At 37.2% G+C, this 25,531-nt stretch overlaps 3 protein-coding genes across 8 annotated transcripts in view; 1 reads left to right on the plus strand and 2 right to left on the minus strand.

Annotated features, from left to right (window-relative positions):
- Window positions 1–364: 364 nt before the first annotated feature.
- LOC137405001 (protein FAM200C-like) lies at window positions 365–1,918 on the minus strand. Its single transcript, XM_068091227.1, has one exon. It carries the CDS (start codon window positions 1,916–1,918, stop codon window positions 365–367), a length of 1,554 nt encoding a protein of 517 aa, XP_067947328.1.
- Window positions 1,919–9,455: 7,537 nt separating this feature from the next.
- On the plus strand, window positions 9,456–25,114 carry LOC137404695 (ubiquitin-conjugating enzyme E2 J2-like). Of its 4 annotated transcripts, none has more exons than XM_068090926.1 (6): window positions 9,456–9,579; window positions 13,245–13,402; window positions 14,100–14,334; window positions 16,028–16,075; window positions 22,256–22,336; window positions 24,407–25,114. In XM_068090926.1, the coding sequence occupies exons 2-6, from the start codon at window positions 13,266–13,268 to the stop codon at window positions 24,617–24,619; spliced, it is 714 nt and encodes a 237-aa protein (XP_067947027.1). In that variant the 5' UTR covers window positions 9,456–9,579; window positions 13,245–13,265; the 3' UTR covers window positions 24,620–25,114. The 4 variants fall into 4 exon arrangements, with proteins under 4 accessions (XP_067947027.1, XP_067947030.1, XP_067947029.1 ...); XM_068090929.1 differs by having other exon boundaries at window positions 9,456–9,505; XM_068090928.1 differs by having other exon boundaries at window positions 9,496–9,588.
- LOC137404694 (coiled-coil domain-containing protein 18-like) overlaps window positions 25,049–25,531 on the minus strand; it is a 69,270-nt gene continuing 68,787 nt past the window's right edge. For all 3 annotated transcript variants that reach the window (XM_068090924.1, XM_068090925.1, XM_068090923.1), the window contains exon 31: window positions 25,049–25,404. In XM_068090924.1, coding sequence (XP_067947025.1) covers window positions 25,352–25,404 — 53 coding nt within the window. In that variant the 3' untranslated portion in view covers window positions 25,049–25,351. The remainder of the gene's footprint in view (window positions 25,405–25,531) is intronic.

Raw genomic sequence — 25,531 nt, forward strand, 5'->3', positions numbered from 1 at the left:
TTACATATATAACTTATATACATATATATACATGTATATATGCATTTATTACAGTCATATTTACATGGAATATTAAAAATGAATGTACATGTATATTGAAACTCAATATATCTATCATTGTAAGACAGTCAGCAGACTAGTGCGATTTCTGTGTTTGTTGAGAGCTGACCAGAATTTTGATGTTTGGAGTTGTTGTAGATAGGGCACACCGTAGGTCAGCTTCTACTTCCAGACGGTTTCTAGATTTGCTCTTTATGGTTAGCATTGCTGAAAATGCTGACTCGCAAAGATATGTGGAAGCAAATGGTATGAGCATCTTGAAAGCGGCCAGGCTTATGTTGGGATACAATCTTTGGGCCTGAACTCAAAAGTGCTCTATTGATAGCTCCTTGAAGTCATCTTTTAATGCAGAGTTGTTTGTCAGCTCCAAAAACTCCTGAAGCTGTTCCGGAATCTTGTGGACAATGCACTTAGAAGGGTCTCGGGTCAGGCTCATCAATTGCTCTGTCCTTGGAAATAACTTTGAAAAATATCTCTCAAACTCTGCTATCAAGTTGTTCAAGTGATGCTTTATGTCGGTTAGCAAAGAAGCGGAAGGAGCTTTCTTGTCAACTAATGAATGCAGAACTGGAAATGAAACTCTTACATTCCCAGTAGCCAGTCTTTCCACCCAGCGTTTGAGCTTGTCCTTGAATGCATTGATACTATCAGTTACATTCAACGCATTTCTGTCTCTACCTTGCATCTTTGTGTTCACTTCATTGATTGAACCACATATGTCAACCAGGTAAGCAAGACACTGGTGGAAGCCTTCCACCTGCATTGAAGCCAGTAATTTGGGTTTGTTATGAGTTTTCAAGAACTCATTGACCTCTGCTCGTAGATTGAAGAAACGCAGAAGCTTGTTACCCCTTGATAACCATCGAACTTCGGTGTGTAACAATAGTGATGAGTGCACAGCATCCATATCTTCGCATAACTTGTGGAAGAGATGTATTTGCAAGGCAGAGCCCTTGATAAAGTTTACTACTTTAATCACTGAAGAAAGGTGTTCCTGCAATCCTTTGGGAATAGTTTTTGCTGCCAGCACTTGTCTGTGAATGAACCAATGGGTACTCACCACTAAAGGATCATTTTCTTTTACCAACTGTGCAAATCCAGCACGACAGCCAAGCATGGCTGGAGCACCATCAGTGCAAACTCCTATTAGTTTGCCCCAGTCCAGATATTCTTTGCTGAAGAAGTCGGAAATCAGGTTCATAACATCAGCAGCTGCGGTGGTCTCTGTTAGAGGACTGCAGAACATAAATTCTTCCTCAGTTGTCTCTCTGTGTACATAGTGTGCAAACACCATCAGCTGTGAAATGCTAGCAACATCAGTGGACTCATCAAGTTGAATGGCGAACATGAGAGATGGCTTGATCTTTTCAATTACTTGCCTCTTTATGTCCGCAGACATATCATCGATCCTCGATTTCACTGCGCTGTCTGAGAGGGATAAATCAGCTATCTTTTGAGCGACTGTGTCTCCGAGAATAATCTTAGTACACTCCAGCAGGCAAGGTTTAACTAATGTTGCACCAATGATGTGTGGCTTCTTATCTCTGGCGATGCGGTAAGACAGAGCATAGGATGCCTCGGTAATGGCCTGTGCCTGGATATGAAAGCTGCCAGTGGAATCCAGTTTTGCCTGCTTGAGTTTTCTCTCTTTAGCTTCAAAGAACGGTTTTGATTTATCCATGTGTTCTACAAGTTTATTTCTTAAGTGTTGCTTAAGTTGATGTGGTTTCATGGAGTCGTTAGCGAGCACTTTCATGCACAAAACACATTGTGGTACTTCGATGCCGCTTTTAATCATACAAGTGAATCCATAGTTAAGGTAAGAATCATCATATGTTCGTCTTTTTGTCTTTGACATTTCTAACACCTACAATATGGGATATGCAATCAAAATATTTGAATACGTTCAATATCTACATGAGCAAAACATCATACATTTGTTAGGCTACAAAGCAAATTGTCAAAATGTTATACGTTTATGCAAACCAATTCGGTAACTGAACAATTAATATTGCAGGTATGTATATTCATGTAGTGTAGCAATCCTTACCTTTTGCACAGTTTTAGATCTTGGCTTTGCTGAAACTACTGAAATTCATTCACTCCTCTCTGCCCTTTATATAAGAAAAATTGGTGCCACGGAAATCCCCTTTGGCAAACTGCCAAATTACCCCCCTGGGGGGGAAGAATTCTCACCTGGTTAAGAACCACTGCCTTAAAGGTTGACTTGCATCAAAATTCACGTTACAGTTATTTAGTATCAAAAGATTCCCCATGTCTTACTCTGTTGTGTTGTAGGTGCAAAATATGTGGAAATGTGACTACGCTTAAAAGGTCTTAAGAGGTCTTAAACTGCTCTTAAAAGGTCAAAAACGAAAAGCCGCCGTAGATTGGAATCTCTCTATTTCTCTGACGTAGTCATGAAATTTGGTTATTGTCTTGTCACGTGTTGTTCTCACGTGAATTGAAAGGCCAATAAAAAGCTGAATATAAAACTTATCGTAGCACTAGTTTATGACAAACACTTCGGGTTTTACCGAAGACCCCCTATCAAACATAGACGCTCGCTACTTTACAGTTTTGTTTCGGTTTGATCTAATTGTCAAGTCATAATCTGATCATGTGACCCATTACTTCGTAAATAATTTTTGCAGCACTTATCGATTATCACAGTTAACCAACAGGCTCGTCTTGATTATCAGACAATGATATGCACTCCTTCGAGGTTAGGTTAAAAAATTGAACAAATTTTTACGGTAAGTTATAAAATATCAGTGCTAAAAGTGACAGCATTACAATGACGATAAGATAGGCGTGTAAGAACAATAAACATGGTTTTATTGAATGCGTGAAGTATATTTGTGAAAATATTTCGATGAATAAGGTTGCATGAAAGTGTAAACAGAAACCATCTACCACAACTACGTCACATTTGAGCCGTTTTGGAAAGAGATTCTAATCTACGGCTGTTTTGCGATCGCGGCCATTAACTGTTCGTTTTTTAGCTTTTAAGAGCTTTTAATCACAATTCCACATAATTTGCACCGACAACACAGCAGAGCAAAACATGGTGAATCTTCTGATACCAAATAACTGTAATGTGAATTTTGTTGCAAGTAAACCTTTAAGGCAGATATTGACAGATACCGTATATCTGTCAACATTCATACAATAAACCACCTAGTGGAAGCTCCACATTATAACATGGTGTCAGGGCATATATACTGTGGATTATCATGGATGGATAGTAATGTCAGAGAGCGGTTTGCGAACTCGAGTTTGCTTTATATCTAATGCTGGCAAGCCCAATGAGACTAGTAGAAGCTGGGATGAATGGGTTGAACAATTTAACTTTTATATGCTAGCAAACGAGAAGTCAACAAAAGGGGGAGAAATCCAAGTAGCCATACTGTTAACCCTACTTGGGCCCCAGAGTAAAGAGATATTCCGAACCTTCAATCTTCCTGATGAAGACTGCAAGGATATTGAAAAAGTTAAGGAGGCATTTATACAGGCATTTAGACAGTTATTGGAATTTCCAACTTAGAAATTCCAAGTGAATGAGCTTAGACTGCATGCAATTCTTAGTACTTGGCCGCCGACAATCTCTAAAAAGTTGAAGCAGCTCAGCCGCCCAGCCATCCCAGGGAATACGGGCCTGACTATCGCGTGCCTTTTTTGGCAGATGTGTGTGAAAATGCAGAAGCTCTAGGCTTACTAGATAAAGAACAAATTCATTCAGTCACAAACGGTCTCCTTAGAAACTCAACGTTCAAAGACCGGCTCCTTAGCACAGTGCAATCAAACAGCACTCTACAAATCCTTAACAGCTACATACGAAATGGCTGGCCAGATAAAATGAGCAAGTGCATTGAACCAATGAAACCATTTCGGGCAGCGAGATAAGACTTGACGACACACGACGGTATGATACTTAAAAACAGTCAAAGAGTCATTCCTGTGTCTATGCGCAACCAGGTAATATAATATATTATATTATTCAAATAGGACATTTAGGGGTTAGTAAGTGCACAGAGAAAGCCAAAAATTCTGTGTACTGGGCAGGTTATTACTATATTTTCATCACTTGCATAATTTTCATGATTGCATTTGAGGCAGTGCCCAAGTTGAGTTACTTCGCGATCGAGCGAAATAATTCGACTCGAAGATCGATCGAGCGTTTCAATCATTGAATTCAAAACCCCATTGAGTTGTAAGTTTTTTTAAGGGGTTTCAAGTTCAATGGTTTCAATGAACAACTGCCCATGCTGCATTTAACGCCAGCGCTTGACCCCATAGGTCAAGTATTAGCCTAACTAATGATTTTATAAATATTTACAACGTCTTAAATCTCTAAGCTTATTAGCAGCAATTGTTCGGAACATTGGCTCATTGAGACTGCTGAAATCGAAATGTAGACGACAGAAGTGTGAAAGTGTTTATAATGGAATAGCCATGGTATTTGATTGTGCATGATTCCCAAATGCCGTTTCTACGATTTGCAAGCATAATGGATTCGATAAAGTTTTGCGAATCACAAAACTCGTTTAGCTTGCTTGCGAATTTATGCCATTTCCACGACGCAGATAACTTGCGGATTGGCTCAAATTTTTGAATTATGTGCATCATGGAAACACAGTGTATCAGGGGCAGATACAGGATGTGGTGTTGAGTTGTGCTACATGTCAGGAGAATGTTAGGGCAAATGCACAAGGTGCTTACAAACCATATGACATAACGTAGTATCCAATGCAATCAGTAAGCGTAGATGTTTTTACCTAGCTGACAAGGAGTATCTAGTCAGGGTAGACAGATATCCCAAATGGCCTACCTGCTGCGAGCTAAAGAGTTCAAAATCAGGTAACATTGTCGAGATACTGCGTAGACAGTTTCTTGACTTTGGTAGACCTGAGGTCCTAGTTTCTGATAATGCTTCGTATATTACATCATTTGAATTTGAACAATTTCTAAAAGAACTTGAGATACAGCACATCACATTTAGTCTGTATTATTCTTGTTCTAACGATCTTGCTGAAAAGATGAATCAGACTATCAAGAGCAGCCTGAAAAAGGCCCATGAGTCAGATCAAACATGGTTTGGTGTCTTAGCTTCCCTCCGATCTAAACTGCTGGGGGATAAATTACCATCGCCTTCAGTTTTATTACAGTCAAGAAAACTGAGAAACCATTTTCAGTTCATGCCTCAACAGCTCAAATTCCAGGAAGTAGATCTTAACCTCACTGAGAAAGCTTTCAGAGAGCGCCAGTCTCGAGATATGTTCAACACAAGCCCTGCTAAGCACTCTATTGAGATGTGTGTAGACATGAGAGCTTGGTGTCAGCTAGGCCATTGTCATTGGGTAGATGGCGTGATCATACAGACAGCAGAAACACCGAGGAGCTTTTATGTGGATATCAGCAAGGCTAGAGTTTTTAGAAGAAAGGTAAAGCTCTTGAGGTCATACAAGGAAGCCCCAGCAATCGTGCAATCTTCGTATTTAGAAAATAGAATCATGCGTAATTTCATGACAGTAGAACATAAGTAGACCGGTACAAGGTGTAGACCGTGGTGACACATGGTTCGAGACCACACAGCCCTTAACCTCATCAGCTACCTCACATTCTTCACACTCCACCCACCAGCCCGGTAGTCTTCATCAGTCGCTCACATCTGCGCAAACGCACACAACTAGGTCAGGTCGCATATATCCAAACCACCAGGGAGGTACACCCAGCCAGAAAGCTAATTTTAGGAGTTGAGCGTGTAACACCAACCTTGCCTAGTAAGCTGCATCCACCGACATACCTGTACATTTTAGTTAACTCGGCTCCGAACTCTATTATAAATGTTTTTAATTTTTTTACTTTTGTATTCACTGACATTTAAAAGATTGATTTGCAACAAAATTCACATTGCAGTGTTTTGGTATCAAAAGGTTCACCATGTCTTACTCTGCTGTGTTGTAGGTGCAAAATATGTAGAAATGTGATTACAAGCTTTTCAAAACTCTACAACGAACAGTTAATCGCAGCCATCACAAAAACACCATAGATTGGAATCTCTTTCCAAAACAGCTCAAATGGGATGTAGTTGAACAGAATGGCTTCTTTTTACACTTTCATGCAACCTCATTCGTCGAATTATTTTCACAAATATACTTCATGCATTTAATAAAACCATGTCTACTGTCCTTAAGCGTTTATTTCATCATCATTGTAATGATGTCACTTTGAGCACTGGTATATTGAAACCTACCATGAAAATTCATTTAATTTTTTAACTTCAACTCCAAGGAATGCATATCATCCTCTGATAAACATGACGGAGCCTGTTGGTCACCCGTGATAGTAAAAAATTGCTGCAGAAATTGTTCGCGCTATTCGGCCGGAAGTATGGGTCACATGATCCGATTACGACTAAATGATTAGACCAAGCTGAAACGAAACTGTAACGTAGCGAGCATCTATATTTGATCTGGGCTTTTTGGTAGGACTCGAAGTGTTTGTCATAAACTAGTGCTACAAGACGTTTTATATTGAGCCTTTTATTGGCCTTTAATTTCACATGATCAAAAACAATAACCACAATGTTTGAGCGCGTCGTCGAAATAAAGAGATTCAAATCTTTTATGATGGCGGCGATTAACTGTTCGTTTTTGAGCTTTCAAAAGCTTGTAGTCACATTTCCACATATCTTGCACATACAACTCAGCAGAGTAAGACATGGTGAACCTTTTAATACCAAATAACTGTAATGTGAATTTTGTTGCAAGTCAACCTTGAAGTATTGTTTTACTGTCCTCCAAAAAAGGAGGCGTTAAGTCAGAACTAAGTATGTGTGACCTTGAAGCAATGTTATGGGTGGTCCAGGCATTATTATTATGACTCATCAGTTTGGATTAAGCAGCCCATAGATATAGTAAATAGTATAGGGTTTACTATATCTATGAAGCAGCCTATCTATCAGTCGCCAGCCGCCTGGATAGGCGACTGCCTAGCTAGCCTGGCGACATATCTGTCAATATTCATACAATAAATCACTTGGTGAAAACTCCACATTATAACACCAATTACGTTCCGATTGTTGCTTTTGATGAAAGGAACATCTTTGGTTGTTCATTAGGTCGGTCTTCTGATCTCAACTCTTTTTCTGCACTGCTGAACTAGTTGATATTAAGGTTAAAACAATTTTTTAGCAGAGCAAAACTTTTACGTGTTGTATTTTGCACAAACACATGTAATGGTAAATGTTTAGCAGCATGCGTGTTGAGCACAACTTTTGGCCTAAAACTAGTCGTTTGTATGCCATCAAAGGAATGTAAACTATTTTTATATACCTCAAAGTATCAAGACTGCCTTAAAGCAGGAGCTGCTTTTAGCCTGATACAATTATTAAGAATGGTATTTCTATGGTATTTCTTTCAGAGTTTTGATCAAAAAACTTAAAAGCTTTGGTGTTGGACAGTGAGTGAATTATTTGTTATTGATATAAATGACTCATTATTAATATGATTTTGTGAACACTTTTCTACTAATCACTTGCTATCTCGCAAAAATCAAACAATGTCAAAGTGAAGGTTAAATAGAGGTGGCTTTCAATTAAAGGGTGGTTCTCTATTTTTCAACCCATCTCCCATAGTGGCGGTCAAATAGAGGTGGTGTTCAAATAAAAGTGGTGTTCAATTAGAGTTGGCATTCAAATGGAGGTGGAATTCAATTAGAGGGTTTATGGTATAATGCGTTTCATGATATGTGTCAAGCATTTGCATGACGACATAATATGTAATACAGTATCTTATCATGTTCGGTACTTAGTTACTAGCCTAAAACTGCGCATCATTTTTATAATCACCAGCATAAATAGCCAAAATCTTCATAATTACATAATGGATTATTACTCATGATGTTCTAGAAAGCTCTCCTATATATAGGGAGGCAGCTGCCACTCAGTTCAGTTTTTAACTTTTTTAAATCACCCACGGCGAAGAGAGCGTGAAGATCATATCAGTACCTAAATCCAGATTACTTTCAACAACATAGATGTATATGAGCTAAAAACACTGGCCAATAAATATTACATTCTATTATCTGTAGTATTTGTATCGTATCTGTACTAAATTAATTTGCAACATTTTAAAAGTTCGTAAAGTTTATAAACGGTTGACTTTTACGCTTTTACCTTCTTAATTATTATAAAAACTGCTCATAAAGAATTTCATATTTTTGCCAGAACGTAAAAGCAACAGTTTGTTCAATTTGGTATGAATTGCTCGACAGCAGTAAAAACAGATAATTTTGCATCACACCAACTTGAAAGGCAGGATGAGGGAGAAAATCTACAGTTGATTATGACATACTTTAAAACATGAAAACTTTATAGATTTATGATGTAAACTTGCATAAAATTGTACATATCCTTAATTATTCCTTTTTGTGTGTGCAATCATTGAATGTTTATGGTAGGACTAACCATTATATAATCATTTATTGAAGGTAAGGCCTGTTTGCTGCTAACTACAATAACTCTTACATAATTAACCATCCTATTTACCCTCTTGAATTTGTTAACCTTTTTATGAGCAACTTCCATGCATGTGTACACCATGCTATAGCAGCTACAACATGTTGTTTTGAGCATATACAGCATCTTCAATTGAAGCATTAGCTAGGTTCTGGAGTTGGCTTCTCACCATGTGAGTGGAATTTGCCCTTTAGGATATAAATACATCTGTGTGTATAATTATATTCATTATTCTGCACAATATAAAACATACTGCAACCTTTGCTGTGTCTAGAAATTATCTGCATTGCACCAGCATTCACAGTGCACCAGCAACCATCAGAATCATCAGTAAGTGACTAGGTTGGCAATCACCTAAATTGCACCAGCAACACAGTGTACCAACAAGCATCATCTTCAATAGGCAGCTAGGCTGGCAATTTCCTAAATTGCACCAGCATCATAGGGCGCCAACAGGGCAGTGGTATCTTCCTGGCCATTTCCACCTGTCCAGGACCCAGAGGAAGTGTTATTTTCCTTCGAAAAAGCAGCAGCAAGTTTTGAGTTGCGTTTCCGTCAAACAGAGGGTAGGAGGTCAGACAACCTCTCATAGCCCTTTAACCAAAATCTGTTATTTTTTGCGGCGATTCTTCAGTTCAGTGCATGTAGCTTACTGCGTCTGCTACTATCTTAACTAAAATACCACGCTAATATTTAAATAACTTTGAAGTTGCTTTCTCGATCTTATCACACTCTACTACATGTATTTTTAGTGAAGCTTCAGTCCAAATAGCAATAGAAAAAAGTATGTACGGTCTACGTTTATTGAAATAATAGCACATAGATCTACATGTACTCCTACCCCAAGCTAATAATGTTACGCAAATGCCCATTTTATTTTTGGTATTATTGCTGTTGTTCGCTACTTCCGGACAAATTCTATAGGTTGTTATGCCATTGTACACATAGGAGACTCGTGGAAGTATTGATACAACTTCATTTTGAAAATAGTTTTGATAGTTTTTACTGTAAGTTTTAATAAAGGCGTCATTTTAATCACAAATTGCGTTAATTTGTAATAGCTTTTTCACATATGCCTCTTTGTGAGACTTTTATCGCTCGAGATTTTATCGCTCGTTGTCATGCTTTCACGAAAGTTCTAGCTAGCCTTTTATTTTACGCAGAACGTATTTATAGTTTGTCTTGTCGGTGGGGCCCGAAGCTTTTCTTTCGTAAAAGTTGATATTGTTTGTAGCTTTTGTAACTAAACAATGTTTTGTTAGAACCAATAATATACAGCCCCCTACATATGGGGGCTGTATATCATTGTTTGAACTGTGTTCCTAAGAAAACGGGAAGGAGTTTTGTTGTTCATTAGTTGTTTAAAGTATTTCAAAATCCCACAAACCACTTTTTTATATTACCAATTAGTTGATTCTTACGTAGACCTCCGAACACTTCATACGTGGCTAGACTTACTAAGTGTTGTTAAAAAGTGGCGTAGATATACTTTTTGTGATTTAGGTAGTAAAAAGTGTTCGTCAGGGCATCATGTATAAAAGCGCATAGACAGTACTATCATTAAAATGAGGAACAAACCTTGCCGTTGAACGGATACGAAACTAAAACTCTCTGTTCAATTGCCGCAGCCGTTTTCACATTTACAATCCAATCGCATTACTAACTCCCAAAATTGTTATATTCTATGTCATAATAGTTCGGTTTTATAACAGTCAGAATGCATCAGCACAAATAATAAGTGGTAAAATAAATCGATGGTTGAAAGCAAAATTGCTTGCTCAAGGGAATTAGGTTTTTGATAACCAACTAGGCCTACATTGTAGCATATAAAATCAGTTCATTGTTTGCTGTTGATAGGAATTAATGTTCAAGTTTCATTATAAATAAAATGCATAGGCCTAATAGGCTGGCTGTGGATATGTGTTGTAGCACGCTATTCAGTAAGTAACCTGCTCAGTGTACTGAAATGACGAAAGCAGGCCAATCTAATGTTGGTAGTAGTAGTGTAATAACTTTCCGCCACTTATGTGTAGGTTGGTAACCAGACTTAGCCATACGGTCAAGAATCACAGGCTTGCCCAAAACAATGCAATAGTAGAACCGGGTGGTATATAATTTTTTACTTTTATCAAACTGTTGTTGATATATTTATTATAAATGTGGTTACATTTTTATCTTACTGATCTGAGAGCTAAATTGGAAAAATGAGGTGGTGTTTAATATTATTCATGAAACTAAAAACAAACTATTGTCAAGGAGATTTTGGTTGTCTTGTGTTAAAAATTACTTTGTGTCAAGACAAATATCAAAGCAAATATCTCACAAGATTTTTTTGAAAGGTTTTGACTATCCGTAGCTCAGTTAGTCTTCGTCTGCAAATCAAATTTTGACATTCATCATCAATATCTGCAAAGTGAAAAGTATCAAGATCTACGTGCTGGTATTTAGTTTTGAGAATGAATTGGTATGTATAGGAATGAGTTATATATGAAATCAATTTAAAAGTGTTGTTAGGCTCTATGGTTTAGCTAATATAGTTTGCGAGGGCAATATCTTTATTAAAGAAATTGTCGATATAAAGTGTCGATATACCAAGCTGATTGTCATAAGTTTTAGTCTCGTCAAAAGCGATCTTTGAGTTTTAAGTTCAGGATTAGGCAGTTTACATGCGTTTTACTGTTCGTATAACATAAAATCCTTAGGCCTATAGCATAAGCATTTCGGAACATATTATTTACGTTGTAGTAGTGTCTACTCTACGTCTACTCCAATAAAAATTTTGTAGTTATCAGATTTCAAGGTTTCCTTATATTTTAAATCGCTATTAACTAACTTTGTTGTTACAACAGACTGATACAAATAAAAATGGTTGAAATTACTGCACTCTTTGTTTTAGTACAAAGCTTATAGCATTGACAGCTGGTTGTTAAAGGTTGACTTGCAACAAAATTCACATTACAGTTATTTGATATCAAAAGATTCACCATGTCTTACTCTGTTGTGTTGTAGGTGCAAAATATATGGAAATGTGATTACAAGCTCTTAAAAGCTCAAAAAAGAACAGTTAATCACAGCCACACGAGACCGCCGTAGTTTGGATTCGCTTTTCACAACGGCTCACATGGGATGTAGTTGTTACAGGGATGGTTTCTGTTTACACTTTCATGCATCCTCATTCGTCGAAATATTTTCACAAATATACTTCACGCATTCAATAAAACCATGTCCAATTTTTTTTCTCTAACTTTTTGTAATGCTGTCACTTTTAGCACTGATATCTTATAACTTACCATAAAAAATCGTTAAACTTTTTAACCTTACCTCGAAGGAGTATATATCATTGTCTGATAAGCGTGACGAGCTTGTTGGTTACCTGTGATAATCTAAAAGAGCTGCAAAAATTATTTGCGAAGTATTGGGTCACGTGATCAGATTACGACTTGACGATTGAATAATGCCGAAAGAAAACTGTAAAGTAGCGGGCATCTATATTTGATACGGGGTCTTCGGTAGAACCCGAAGTGTTTGTCATAAACTAGTACTACGATAAGTTTTATATTGAGCTTTTTATTGGCCAAATAGATAACCAAAGATAACCAAATTGGAATGACTACATCAGATAAATAAACAGATTCCAATCTACGGCGGCTTTTCATTTTTGAGCTTTTAAGAGCTTGTAATCACATTTCCATGTATTTGACACCTTCAACACAACAGAGTAAGACATGGTGAATCTTTTGATGCCAAATAACTGTAATGTGAATTTTCTTGCAAGTCAACCTTTAAAATTATAAAAAATCCTTCGTCTGAATGGCCAAGCCGGCGGAGTTTAGGATGGAATGCATAGGATAGCCTTGAAGTGGCTTGTTAAGACATGGTGCCGCGTACAAGGAAGCACCAAAGAGTTCAACTTAGCCTCTGTAATTAACCCTCCATTATAATTGTGGTGGTTTGAAACCACAAACATCACACAGGCTATGATACAATCCCTAGTTTCCGAATTATGTCACTGCGCCGCTAACTGTTAGCATCCCTTAATGACACGTCTGATAGTACATTTATGTCGGAGCTTCTAAAAAATGAATAATAGGATAGTCCTTATATTTTGGCTAGACCACATTTGCTTTCTTACAGTTGCCATCCATACGTAGATGAGGCTAATATATGTGCTCAGATAAAAGCTAGTGCCAGCCTTAACTGTGACACGAAGATATTTTGTAGAACTAGCTAGCATATTGTCTCATTCCTAAGGTAGCATGAAGCTATCAAGTCACTGTTAGTGAACCGCTAGTAGAGTCAACATTGTTTAGTTACAATCAGATTGTTGTTATAAGCCTGGTATTTCTTTTCATTTGTGGTTGGGCTTCATTTTACCAGCCAACACATGGCTTATACCGACGAAGGAGCTGTATGTCAAACGCATTAATATTTAAGAGAAAATCCATTTAGTTACTGAGAGATTAAACTAGCTCTGGCTCCAATCTATTTCAATGATACTTAAATTAGGATTTTGTGTGCAGCAAACTTTTACAGCGTGTAAATAGTTGCACATTTCTTTTAGACGCTGTTGCAAATGTATGCGAAGAAAAGAGTATTTTTATTTAGCCGTAAATTGAATGCAATTGAAAAGTGCACAATTTGAAATGATATTCTTTTTATTCAGTAGGAACTGGCATTTTCAAACATGACCGCCCGAAATAACAGAAGGACATCTGCACCAACCACAGCTAGTCTACGGCTGCGACAAGACTATATGCGTTTGATGAAAGATCCTGTTCCTTATATTGTTGCCGCTCCGAAACAAGATAATATTTTAGAGTGGTGAGTCTTTTATCTTTCTGCTGAAAAGCTACGCATTGTATAACTTCATCGCTATAATAGTGCAATCCATACAAGGCTGTTGACCACCACTGGCGCGGTGCGATTGCCTTGCATGCTCAGCATGGCTTATTATTATCATCCACAGTTGCAACACTTTTATTTTCACTTAGTCATTTTTAGTATGCTTAGATAGCTCTTTAAATTTATTTTTTATTTTCTTTCTGTAATGGAAACCTTTTGTGAGAGTTGGTTCAATATTGGAATTTTTATATTTAGATATTTACCAGCGGTGTAAAATTTAGGTTTTTACTGCCTATATAAATTGTATGTTATTTATATTAATATAAATATATTCATTAATATATTTCTAAAATATTTGTATTTACTTAATCAAACTTTAGCATAGGCATTTTTTATTAAATGGTAAATATTCATCCGCGCTCCTTCTCAATTTTTTTCACTAAGCATGTGTTCTCAGGAAGATATTTACCGCTCTGAGAATAATGTGCCAACCCTGTCTTCATGTTTTAGCTCAAATATTCTGTGTTGATTTGACGTATCTCTTGCGTTTAACTATTAGTGTTGTTTGTGACAGATGAACTTCAAAAGCATTCTTTCTATTTTCATTTCACTGTGAAACAATAGAAATCATTCTAGCTGCTTGCATGTTTTGCCAATATTTAATTGTGTGTTTCAGGCACTACGTAGTAACTGGGCCAGTTGATTCTCCGTATGAAGGAGGCTACTATCATGGCAAACTAATATTCCCCCAACAATACCCATTCAAACCTCCAAGCATCTTAATGATTACTCCTAATGGACGGTTTAAATGCAATGTTAGGCTATGTTTATCTATCAGTGACTTTCATCCTGACACATGGAATCCCGCGTGGTCTGTGTCCACAATATTGACTGGGCTGCTAAGCTTCATGGTAAGGATTCACTATTTTTGGAATTAGATGGCACTTGATACAGTATGTTTATTGTAAGTAGAAGAATGCCTGACGTGTCATGGGTAATAAAAAATAGCTTACAAACAGTGGCAGGTAATGTAGTTGCCAATGGCTAATTTGAGTAAGCTAGTATGTTGCTAAACTTACTATTAAGAGGTGTGAGAGCAAGCTTTAGTGACGCTGCGACGTAAACACAGCATTGTCATGCGTATTTTAACTGATGTAATGACTATCTGACCAATGAATCCGTTGTATTCCATGTAGCTTAATGGCTTATATTGTCTCCTTGGGAATTGACCAGTTTGAAGTTCTGATGCAGTGTGATGCGGATTTTTCGTTGCTAGATTTTAATTGTTATAGCTGGGCATACACACAACACACAGTTTGAGATTTATACATATCTAGATGCTGGGCATACACGCAACACACAGTTTGAGATTTATACATATCTAGATGCTGGGCATACACGCAACACACAGTTTGAGATTTATACATATCTAGATGCTGGGCATACACACAACACACAGTTTGAGATTTATACATATCTAGATGCTGGGCATACACACAACACACAGTTTGAGATTTATACATATCTAGATGCTGGGCATACACGCAACACACAGTTTGAGATTTATACATATCTAGATGCTGGGCATACACACAACACACAGTTTGAGATTTATACATATCTAGATGCAGTGATGATCTCCTAGTCCCACATTGAACAATAAACAGATGGCTGTTTATCAGTTAGAGGTTATTATTAGTTTTATACATCAGGTTTGAAAGGTTCTTTATTATGATGAGTCAACAATGAGCTCACATTAATTCATAGTAGTATTGAAGCATCTCTGTATTGCACGCTATGACGACAGACCTATCTGTATTGCACGCTATGACGACAGACCTATCTGTATTGCACGCTATGATGACAGACCTATCTGTATTGCACGTTATGACGACAGACCTATCTGTATTGCACGCTATGATGACAGACCTATCTGTATTGCACGCTATGGCGACAGACCTATCTGTATTGCACGCTATGATGACAGACCTATCTGTATTGCACGCTATGACGACAGACCTATCTGTATTGCACGCTATGACGACAGACCTATCTGTATTGCACGCTATGACGACAGACCTATCTGTATTGCACGCTATGACGACAGACCTATCTGTATTGCACGCTATGACGACAGACCTATCTGTATTGCACGCTATGATGACAGACCTGTCTGTATTGCACGCTATGGCGACATACCTAAATTCAATCCTTTTCTTCACAGAAAAATGGACACAAAATTTTACAGTATTAAATGTTGCCTAAAGTTTTACAGTATTAAATGTTGCCTTACCCTTAAATGCTGTTGAATGATTTTTTGTTACTGTTTTGACAGTCATAGGTTGTTTGCTTTGTCCTACAAAAGATCTATCTATTGTATCCAGCTTTGTTTCCCTCAACTTTCTACTGAGATCTATCTATTGTATCCAGCTCTGTTCCCCTCAACTCTCTACTAAGATCTATATATTGTATCCAGCTCTGCTCTCCTCAACTCTCTGCTAAAACCTATCTTTTGTATCCAGCTTTGCATTGTTTGGCGGTCTGTTAAATATTAAGACTCAAGTGGTGATACGGCATTCATTTACCCCTATTACTTTTTGGTAGCTTGAAGATCAGCCTACTCTTGGCAGCCTTAAGACATCAACAGAAGCCGTAAGTTAATAAAAAGCATGTAAAACTAATTCCCTGCTTACTTTTATTATTTATTACTGAATTTTTAAGTTTTTGTAGCCGATTTGTTTGTGGCCGCTTTCATGTTCAGGTGACAGTAACATATGCTAGAGAAGCTTCACTGAATACCCAGCAGCCATTTGTATAGTAAATTGAACTAATACTTCTATGGTTATCTACATAATTAAAAATTGTTTCCTTTTCTATTTATACCAATATTAGGAATAGCGTAGAGCTCAATCTATCACAAGCATATTTATCATTGTTCGCACAGGCACTGAAAACTTAGAGCTCTGGAATCAATCAATAACAGGTCATGAATATGACAGCAGGATCTTAAATCTAACTATGGTTTCTCATGTTGACCTTCCTTAAATGTTGAAAAGCAAAAATACATGAAAAGACTGGATTGCAGCTCTGAGCTGTATTCAAAGAAATCAAGAGGAACGGAGACTGACATATCCAAGAACTGGCTTGTCTGCGCACCCATGTTGAGAAGATGAATGGAGCGATATATAAGTGCTTTAACACTCTATAAAATGCACAGAAAGGTTTAACCACTGCAGGAACACCAGTTACATATATGAAAATTGTAGACCAAAAGAGTTGTTAGGAACAGGAACCTTTGTAAATACAGATGACATTTCGATGAGTTGATCTTTCTCTGGCCCCATACTTCCAGTGAGCAGCAAGCAACCCTAGCATGCGAGAAACTTCAATGGCAGAGAGCAAAGGCGCATGTATGTCACTTTGATACAACAATCTGAAAAGATTGAATAGTTGGAAGATTTAGTCAAAAATCCATCAAAGACCATATCCAACCATCAGAATTTTGTCACAAATTCATTGGAGTCACACAACAACTTGACTAAAATAATCGCGAACAGTTCGACAATGGAATTCCATAAATTCCAACAACCCACAGCTCGACGACCAAAAAGCGACGATTCAGTAAAAGTAAAACATGCCTTCAACACCCCTATTACATCACCGAGCCCTCAGATAAAACCTATTCAAGGGAACACAGCAGGAAGAAATGCCATAAAAGAGTATTAATGAAATTTTAAACTAAAAAAATGCACCATCATCTCTCTCACCAACCCTGCTGACCAATATGCAACACCAATTATCAACTTGAATCCAGATACAATCAAAAGAACTCCCAATTATTGACTTGAAGCCAGATGCAATAAGAAGAACTATCAACCGTTAATTTGGACAATCATTAATAGAAAAAGAACACCTTAAAAACTAAAATCTATTAATCTAAAATCATTACCTTCCAGCTAGGAGACGAACCCGGTGCAGATAATGTTAAAAACTGGTCTGATACTTTATTTGATGGTTCATTAGCATGACTCGCTATAGATCTCCCCAACAGGTAATAAAACACCACCGCAATGGAAGGTGTGCCACCTAACTGTGATGATTTGCTAGTATATCAGGATATTCCGAACTCATTTCCAGGTGCTAAAGCAACTTGGCTCACATAAGATGGCAGGAAGCTTCACACATTTAAGATAGAACTTAAAAAAGAACATGATCGAAGGAAAGCCATAAATGATGGAGTGATATTACCATTAAAATCAATGATCTACCACTGAAAGGAACTAAGCAGAAATGAATGACTTGTCAGGTAGTAACAAATTATTTAAGATTGCGCGTCTCGAATGTCCATGGATTGATCAGTAAGATTGATCCAGTGAAAGATTTACTATCCAGACATATTTAAAATACACTGTCTGTCTGAAACATTTTTGAGAATGGAATCCGTGAGTAGTTATTTTGACATTCCCGAATATAACTTGATACGGAAGGACAGGAAAAACAAAGAAAAGTTGAGGCGTAGCCTGCTATATTGACAAATCTATCGATTTTGAACTCATAGACATTCCTCATCTAGGTGATGCAGTTGCTGTTAAGATCAGACAGTCATAAAGGCAGTTTCATCGCCTCATGTGTATATCGCCCAAAAACTGTTTCCTCATGAAACGAAAAGTTCAAAAATTATGTACAGACCTGCTATTCCATATGCGGAGGATTATTGGTACTAGGATATTTCAACTTTGACTGCTCCAGCGACTTGAAAGGCTAGAAAAAATCTCGTAGATTCTCCTATTAATTCAGATGGTTTCGGGTGTTACTCATGTTACCATTACACCCTTTACCCTTATAAATCAGTCTTACACGAATAATCCCCAACATTACCAAGATCGGAAGGTTCATCTAATATCTATTAGTGACCACTATTGTAACACGAAAATTGGAAGTTACACTCCAAAGTAGAAGCTTTCGTATCTACTGTAGACTGTTCATCCTTTACTGAAAACATTAGCAATACGTTTACAAGTGTGTCTTGAAACAGCCTCCTTTTACACATAAATGTCAATGCCATGTTTGAGGATTTTAATTTGACTTACCATAGCATAATCTCAAAAATGGTTTGCAACCTATTTTGAAAAGTGAAATATTACCTCCATGGATGGATAAGGAAGTGCAATCATATATTTGAAGGAGAAATCGCATAAAGCGTGATTGTAGACTGGGTATCTTATAAGCTGAAAAGAACTCCTATGACAAGTTTGATACGTTCAAAGAAGCATTACATGAATGATATCATCCGACAATCCAACCCATGCGATGAGACAGTTATTGAATTCTCTAGGTGTAAAGCTGGAGAAAGGTAACAACATTTTAGGAATACCAGCAGATAGTTTGAACTGTCACTAGACATCCGCTGCATCAAAACTGCTCAGCGCCTCCCGAAATTTGTTAAAAAATAGTCTTACAACTAACACGAACTTCACGCAAGAAATTTTTCCTAGGTTCACACCTGAGATCTGTTTTAGATTTCTTTACTCTATGCCCAATTGACAAAACGCAATTCCTAGAGTAGCTCCACCTACTCGTCACGTGACCAAGCAGCTAGTTGACCGCTGACACACATAAATTAAAATGGCGGCTACACGAAGTTTACATTGTTTACCGAGTGATTTTGGCGAAAGCTTTTTACCGTATATTCCAACTCTTAGGCAACGAATTCAAGGAAGGAAGTATGCAAATGAAGGCTTCTTTGCATCAGTGAATGTGTTTGTTGAAAAAAATAATGAAGAAAGTACTGTAAAGGCGACAACGTACCGGTCACAGTGAAAGAATGAGAAGCCGCTGAAGGTCACTGATGCACACTATTCTTGTAAAGCGGGGTAAATTCACTCTTTAATTCTTACAAAAATAAGTGTATGTTTTAATAATATTCACCATGACTGCCTCATTTTCCTTACAGGAGTCCGATCTATACCAGGTACAGCACCTGTCAAGATTAGACCAAATAATTTGTATGCTGACAGTTTTTTTAACGATTTTTGATATGGTAAATGGGAGATTGGAAGAATTCTGTGCAACACGTCTATTGATATTATTTTAGACACGTTACTGTCAAGATGTGCATTAACTGATACATTTAATTTTTGTCTTACAGTATTCTAGCTCTTAATGGTTTTTGTTTTGACCTTTATTGCAAGATACACACCATTGAGGCCCATTATTTCATAGTAAAACATTTAAATTTCAGAGCTGGAGGGGAATGTGCTCATGTCCTGGGACTAGTTTTCAAGTTGACGGACTGGCTGACCAGTGGCCTGCAAGAAGTTCCCAGTGAACCAGCCTGCACATCAAAACCGCAGGAATGGGACAGGCCCAGGGGGAGAAAAATCATTGCAGAGCCAGTGTCCTCCATGATCATCAGTCGGCCGGTGAATGAAGACCGAAAGAAACGCCCACTGACTGCAGACATAACTGACAATAGGTATAAAGTTGAAAAAAAGTAGTGAGTTTCAACACTTTATTGAAGACACAGTGTTTATAAATAAAACACATGTGTTTTAGTTACAATGCTATGAATAAATAGTCAACAATTCTTTAAGGATGAATTGAAAAAGTGTTCCTTATAATAATAAAATTTTAATGTTAAATCTCTAAAATATATACAAAGTGTGATAATACATTCTCTTTCACTTTATTTCAGAAAAAGTTCAGCTGTTGGACAGGGACATTGAGCTTCTCGCCGCTATGAGGGATACACCACTTGGGTACTTAGCATCCAAGCCATACAAGCCAGTGGCCACCAGCAGTGGTGAACAGAATGCTGGCTCAACGCTAGAGCTAAATATATTGAATATATATCTGAAATATATTGGCAATATTTATTTCTCTTTAATGTACTTGTGCCCAATTATTTATATGTGTGTTTCAAGTGACCAGCTATTTTTCTCATTCGAATAAAAAAAATTACTGTTGGAATAATGATTAATTCTGTCCTTAGCATAATGTACATGTATATATGTTAATGCTTGTTCTGTTTATTGTATGAAGTCAATATTTTGTAGAAATTATCTTTATTGAAATTCCAATAAAGTCACAAAGTCGAAAACGATGTCAACGGAGTCACAAAGACCCCATTGACATCGGTTCACCATTTTAAATCGTCAAATAAACGGTAAAAATAGAAGCAAAATTAACGTTCAAAACAACATTCACTATTGCTGCTTTGTCGGAGCTTGTCGGAGGTCATGGCGGATGGCAACATCGGCTGCTAAGCCTCGTCGTATCTGGACGCTGATTGGTCAATAGTTTATCGGGTGGTTGGTTTGATTGACAGGTCGCGTCATGTCAATAGAAAGACTACCGACCCAGATGGCATGTCTTCTGGGTCTTCAAGTGTTTAAAGCTACTTTTTCTTACGTTAGTGTTGTTATTACTGACATGTTTAACAGAGTTTTAATAGATGGGATGTATCTACACTGCTGGAAACTAGCAAGAATTCAACCTATTTTCAATTCAGGAAACCGTGAAGATCCTAACAACTATCGTCTTACAGTTATACATCAACATACAAGCTTAATGCGTTCTGGGACTGAGCTCGTATGTCAATTTACTCGTGTCTCAAGGCACTGTTTCCTATATGAAACAACTTGATCACAAATTACTCTGTTACCATACTATGAAAAAACAGCATAATTTATTACAATAGACAGACGTTTATTCAATTGTTGTAATTCAGTACCTACACTAACGAGTACCTGTCTAGTTGTTAAAATGTAATGAATTGTAACATTACTACTCGTGTTTTTACCTTCGAGACAAACCTAGTGGCTAATGATGTTCTGAAAGGCCTGACAAGTTCGGTACACTTAACTTTGGTGACGCTACGTAACAGAAACTTTGAGTTTAACTTAAATGAACTTAGCTTACTACACACCCATTTGAAGCTAAGTTTTAATAATTTACTAAAACTTATTTTAATTTTGCCATCCTAATTTTTCATTATCTGTGTCCACTTTGGCGCTTTTTGCCTCACGTTCATTATAACCTTTAGCCAACCTTTTTAAAAATGTTTTTCAAACTGATGCAACGAGAAAGACCGAGCTATGCTATTGTCAAAAGCGGCCTCTTTGCATACTTGGCCTAATAGCGGCCATCAAAAACTGGCTTATGTGCTCGTATCTCAAAGACTACTCTTATCTCAATGAAGAAACTTGCTCAAAATTCTGCTCATATCTTGATTTTTTTCGTATGTTGCTGATTTTATCGAAAATATTTAAGAAAAATTTAAATAAATGTATTCAGGATCATATGCTGAACTCTAAGCAGCTTCCTCAAATAATTATGGTTTTAGATGTGGACATGTGCAGTGATGTCGTTCTCTCAATAAAAATATCTCAATGTGACACTAACATACTACATCCACAAGTGTTTGTTTCAGTTTAGGAGTTTTCTATTACTACAGTCTTCAATTCACTATTCCGACTCTGCTGCAGTACTATTAGAATACCAACTTGCTAAACATCATTGTTCAATTTACTTAATAATTCCTAATTTCTGTCTTAGCATTTGTTTTGGCATATATTGAAAAACATCATTTTGTTGATGACGACTAATATCAATAGAAAGTTATACATAAAATATTGGTATTGATGCAGTCGTAGTGAATGAGTTGCATGGTGATGAATACTAGGAATGCCTAAAGTAAAACACGTCCTTAAGATGCTCACTTGAGGATAGAAGAGTTTCCTACCCTCAGAAATAAGAAATCGCTGAGCATTGACTTTCATTAACTACATCCATCTTGTTACTCTGTATAACAATTATTAATTTATTATCCAGAAAAGAACACATGCCATGCGGAGTCTCTCCTACAATCTGGCCAACTCTACTTTCTGTGAACTATTTCCTGATTTGGCTGAGGTAGGTAAACTACTGGTATGATTAATTTGGGAGCTGAAGGTTACTCCGCTATCAGCTCACCGGTTTATCATTTAAAGGTTGACTTGCAACAAAATTCACATTACAGTTATTTGGTATTAAAAATACTCTCAAGGCGTGGTCACACTAGCGCCGAACCGACGTAGGATCAGTTTGGTTCAGAGGCTAGTTCGGTTCGTGGCACATGTCACACGGCATCCGAAGTCACTTCGCTTCCTAGATACCATACGTATAGAGACAGGACACTGTTTCATTGGTAGTTTTCATGTAATTGAGTTAAATATTTCTATTATATATTTCTATTATAAACAAAAAACTTTGAGGAACAATTATAATTACACAGCAGATTTATCAGATCGTTCAGCTGCTCAAAATAAATCGCTCGATACAAAGATTTTTCCAACCCTTCCCATCAACATAATTATATTTTTTCTTAACATATGAATGTTTCTCTATGCTGAGTACATAACAAACAAAAACAGTCTTTATCATAGTACTGTGGTTTTACATAAATATATCAGTCAATGATACTTCACCAGGATGAATATGACACATTACTTATATTCTACACGAAAGAAAATCACAATTATCTTACATTTATGCAAAACTTAAGTGCAACATCTTACATTTATGCAACATAATCACAAGTCCGGGTGAGCCTTGTCGTAATTTGCTTCATGTTGTTTATTTAACGAAATAAAAGTATCGTCCCATTTCTTTTTCAACTTTGCTCGCACGCACGTAAGGAGAAATGTGACGTGTGCTCGCTAGAATTTTAATCAGCCAATAAGAGCAAGGGTTCGGCCACGAAATTTCGAGCAGGACCAAAATGGTTCGTTTCGGTCAGAAATGTCTTCGGCTGAACTTTTTACAGCTGACAGCGATGTCGTTTTGCGTCATTTAGTTCGGCGCTCGTGTGACCACCCCTTTACTCTGTTGTGTTGTAGGTGCAATATATGTGGAAATGTGATTACAAGCTCTTGAAGGCTAAAAAGCGAACAGTTAATCGCAACCATCACGAAAACGCCGTAGGTTGGAATTCCTTCATTTCGACGACGTACTTAACTCGAAGTGGTTATTGTTTTGACACATGATGTTATGTAAGGCCATAAAAGACTCAATATAAAACATCTCGTAGCATTAGTTTATGACAAACACTCCGAGCTTTACCGAAAAGCCATTATCAAATATAGATGCTCGCTACTTTACAGTTTCGTTTTAGCTTGGTTTAATCATCTGGTCGTAATCTGATCATGTGACTCATACTTCCTGCCAAATGGTGTGAACAGCTTCTGTAGCATTTCTCGACTATCACAGATAACCAACTGGCTCCTCTTGTTTATCAGAGGATGATATGCGCTCCATCCAGCTAACGTCAAAAAGTTAAACTAATTTTTAGGCTAGAGCTAAGATATCAGTGCTCAGAGTGACAACATTACAATGATGATGAAATAGATGCGTAAGGACATTAGACATGGTTTTATTGAATGCGTAAAGTATATTTGTGAAAATATTTTGACGAATGAGGTTGCATGAAAGTGTAAACAGAAGCACATTGTGTTCAACTATGTCCCATTTGAGCCGTTTTGCAGAGGGATTCCAACCTATGGCATTTTGGTGATGGCTGTGATTAACTGTTCGTTTCTGAACTTAAAGAGCCTTCAATTGCATTTCCACATATTTTGCACCTACAACACAGTAGAGTAAGACATGGTGAACCGAATATATTATTATACCGAATAACTGTAATGTAAATTTTGTTGCGAGTCAACCTTTAATGAAAGAATGTTTTTGTGTTAACTGACTTCATGCTGGCCAATGATGGCAATTTAAAATGAAAGTAGCTCCACTAAAAATGCTAGTAACGTTTGTCGAATAAATTTTTTTCGATCTAAGTATATTTTTAATCAATTCAAATGGCGATACAATTGTCAATAATTTATGCCTTTGTGTAAGCTCTACTATTTCTGAGACAATTGTGTCACACTTGCACGCAAACTGAGAATCATTTGGTACTTACAACGCGGTCTATCCATTACATAACGTATGTAGGAGTTACGCGAAGTGTTAAAAGAGAGGATGGAGGCTGAAGAGGCAAGAAAGTCTACTCACACCCCTTCTGGTTCACCAGCCGCTCCCAGCACCACCATGCAGACGGCAGATAACAATTCCATGATGAACCATCTGGTCTTACTGGGCGCTGTTGCCATGCTTGGCTACCTAGCCCACACGGTTCTCAAACACTCTCAAGATTTAAATGGATAGTCAGTCTTACATCAGTATTTATTAGATATTCGTGCGTTTTGTGCAGAACACACAATGAAGGTTCTTGAAGCAATGAAGTAATTCAAAGTTCTTGTTATAAGCATTTTTGATTGTATCACAACAAAATAGGAATTTCAGCTTGGACTCATATTTTCGAAAGTTATTTCGTCCCAGATATATTATATATATATATATATATACCTTATAATATTTGTGTACCAAGTTAGAGCTGTAGGTGGCATAGCAGGTGTCACGGCAATTTTTGTAACATTTTTTCTACTTGAAACTAAGCTATTGTTCCAAAGGAAAGATTGTTTTGCCGATGCTGAAAGACCAAGGTAGTTCAGGAAAATGGTCTATATTTTTTTACTCGACTAAGTGCAACAGATGTAGTTGAAGAAGTCTGCGCTGAAGTATGGAAGGAATATCTGAGGGCACATGTGATCCGACTTCTTTACTTCTCCATATATTGGTTAATAAATACACATAGTTGAATTATTTCACTAAATACTCTGACGATCCTTCTAGCCATACAATCACATTATTCGATATCAAAAGATGTTATAACACCAGAATAACAAACAAAAAATGACCTCGAAAATACATAATGTGATTCGACATGAGGTAGGGTGGAGTGGGAAGCTTGACTAAAATCTAATACTAATGTAAAGTAAACCAATTTCACAAGTTGAAACAGAGGTTGAGTGCAAATCGATTGCATACCAACAAACGCTACACAACTGTGCCATTAGCTTGACATGCTGCTGGTGCATCTTTGACAGTACCTACAATATTTCACAACCATCATGTACTGCAGGTTCAAAGCAGTTGCAAGTGTTAAACTACAAGCTTTACAATAGCTTTTGCTACATTTTTAATAGGCTAACAAGGTCAACTAGATAAACATATGTT

This window comes from Watersipora subatra, chromosome 9 (assembly GCF_963576615.1).
Source record: "Watersipora subatra chromosome 9, tzWatSuba1.1, whole genome shotgun sequence".
In the NCBI taxonomy this organism is placed as follows: Eukaryota; Metazoa; Bryozoa; class Gymnolaemata; order Cheilostomatida; family Watersiporidae; genus Watersipora; species Watersipora subatra.

What these genes read in the sequence shown, in the direction of transcription:
- LOC137405001 (XM_068091227.1), bottom strand. Translation starts at nt 1,918, where the DNA reads ATGTCAAAGACAAAAAGACGAACATATGATGATTCTTACCTTAACTAT.
- LOC137404695 (XM_068090926.1), top strand. Translation starts at nt 13,266, where the DNA reads ATGACCGCCCGAAATAACAGAAGGACATCTGCACCAACCACAGCTAGT. An exon ending in CTGGGCTGCTAAGCTTCATG is followed by an intron (nt 14,335 to 16,027) that starts GTAAGGATTCAC and finishes ACTTTTTGGTAG; the next exon opens with CTTGAAGATCAGCCTACTCT. An exon ending in TATTTCCTGATTTGGCTGAG is followed by an intron (nt 22,337 to 24,406) that starts GTAGGTAAACTA and finishes TAACGTATGTAG; the next exon opens with GAGTTACGCGAAGTGTTAAA.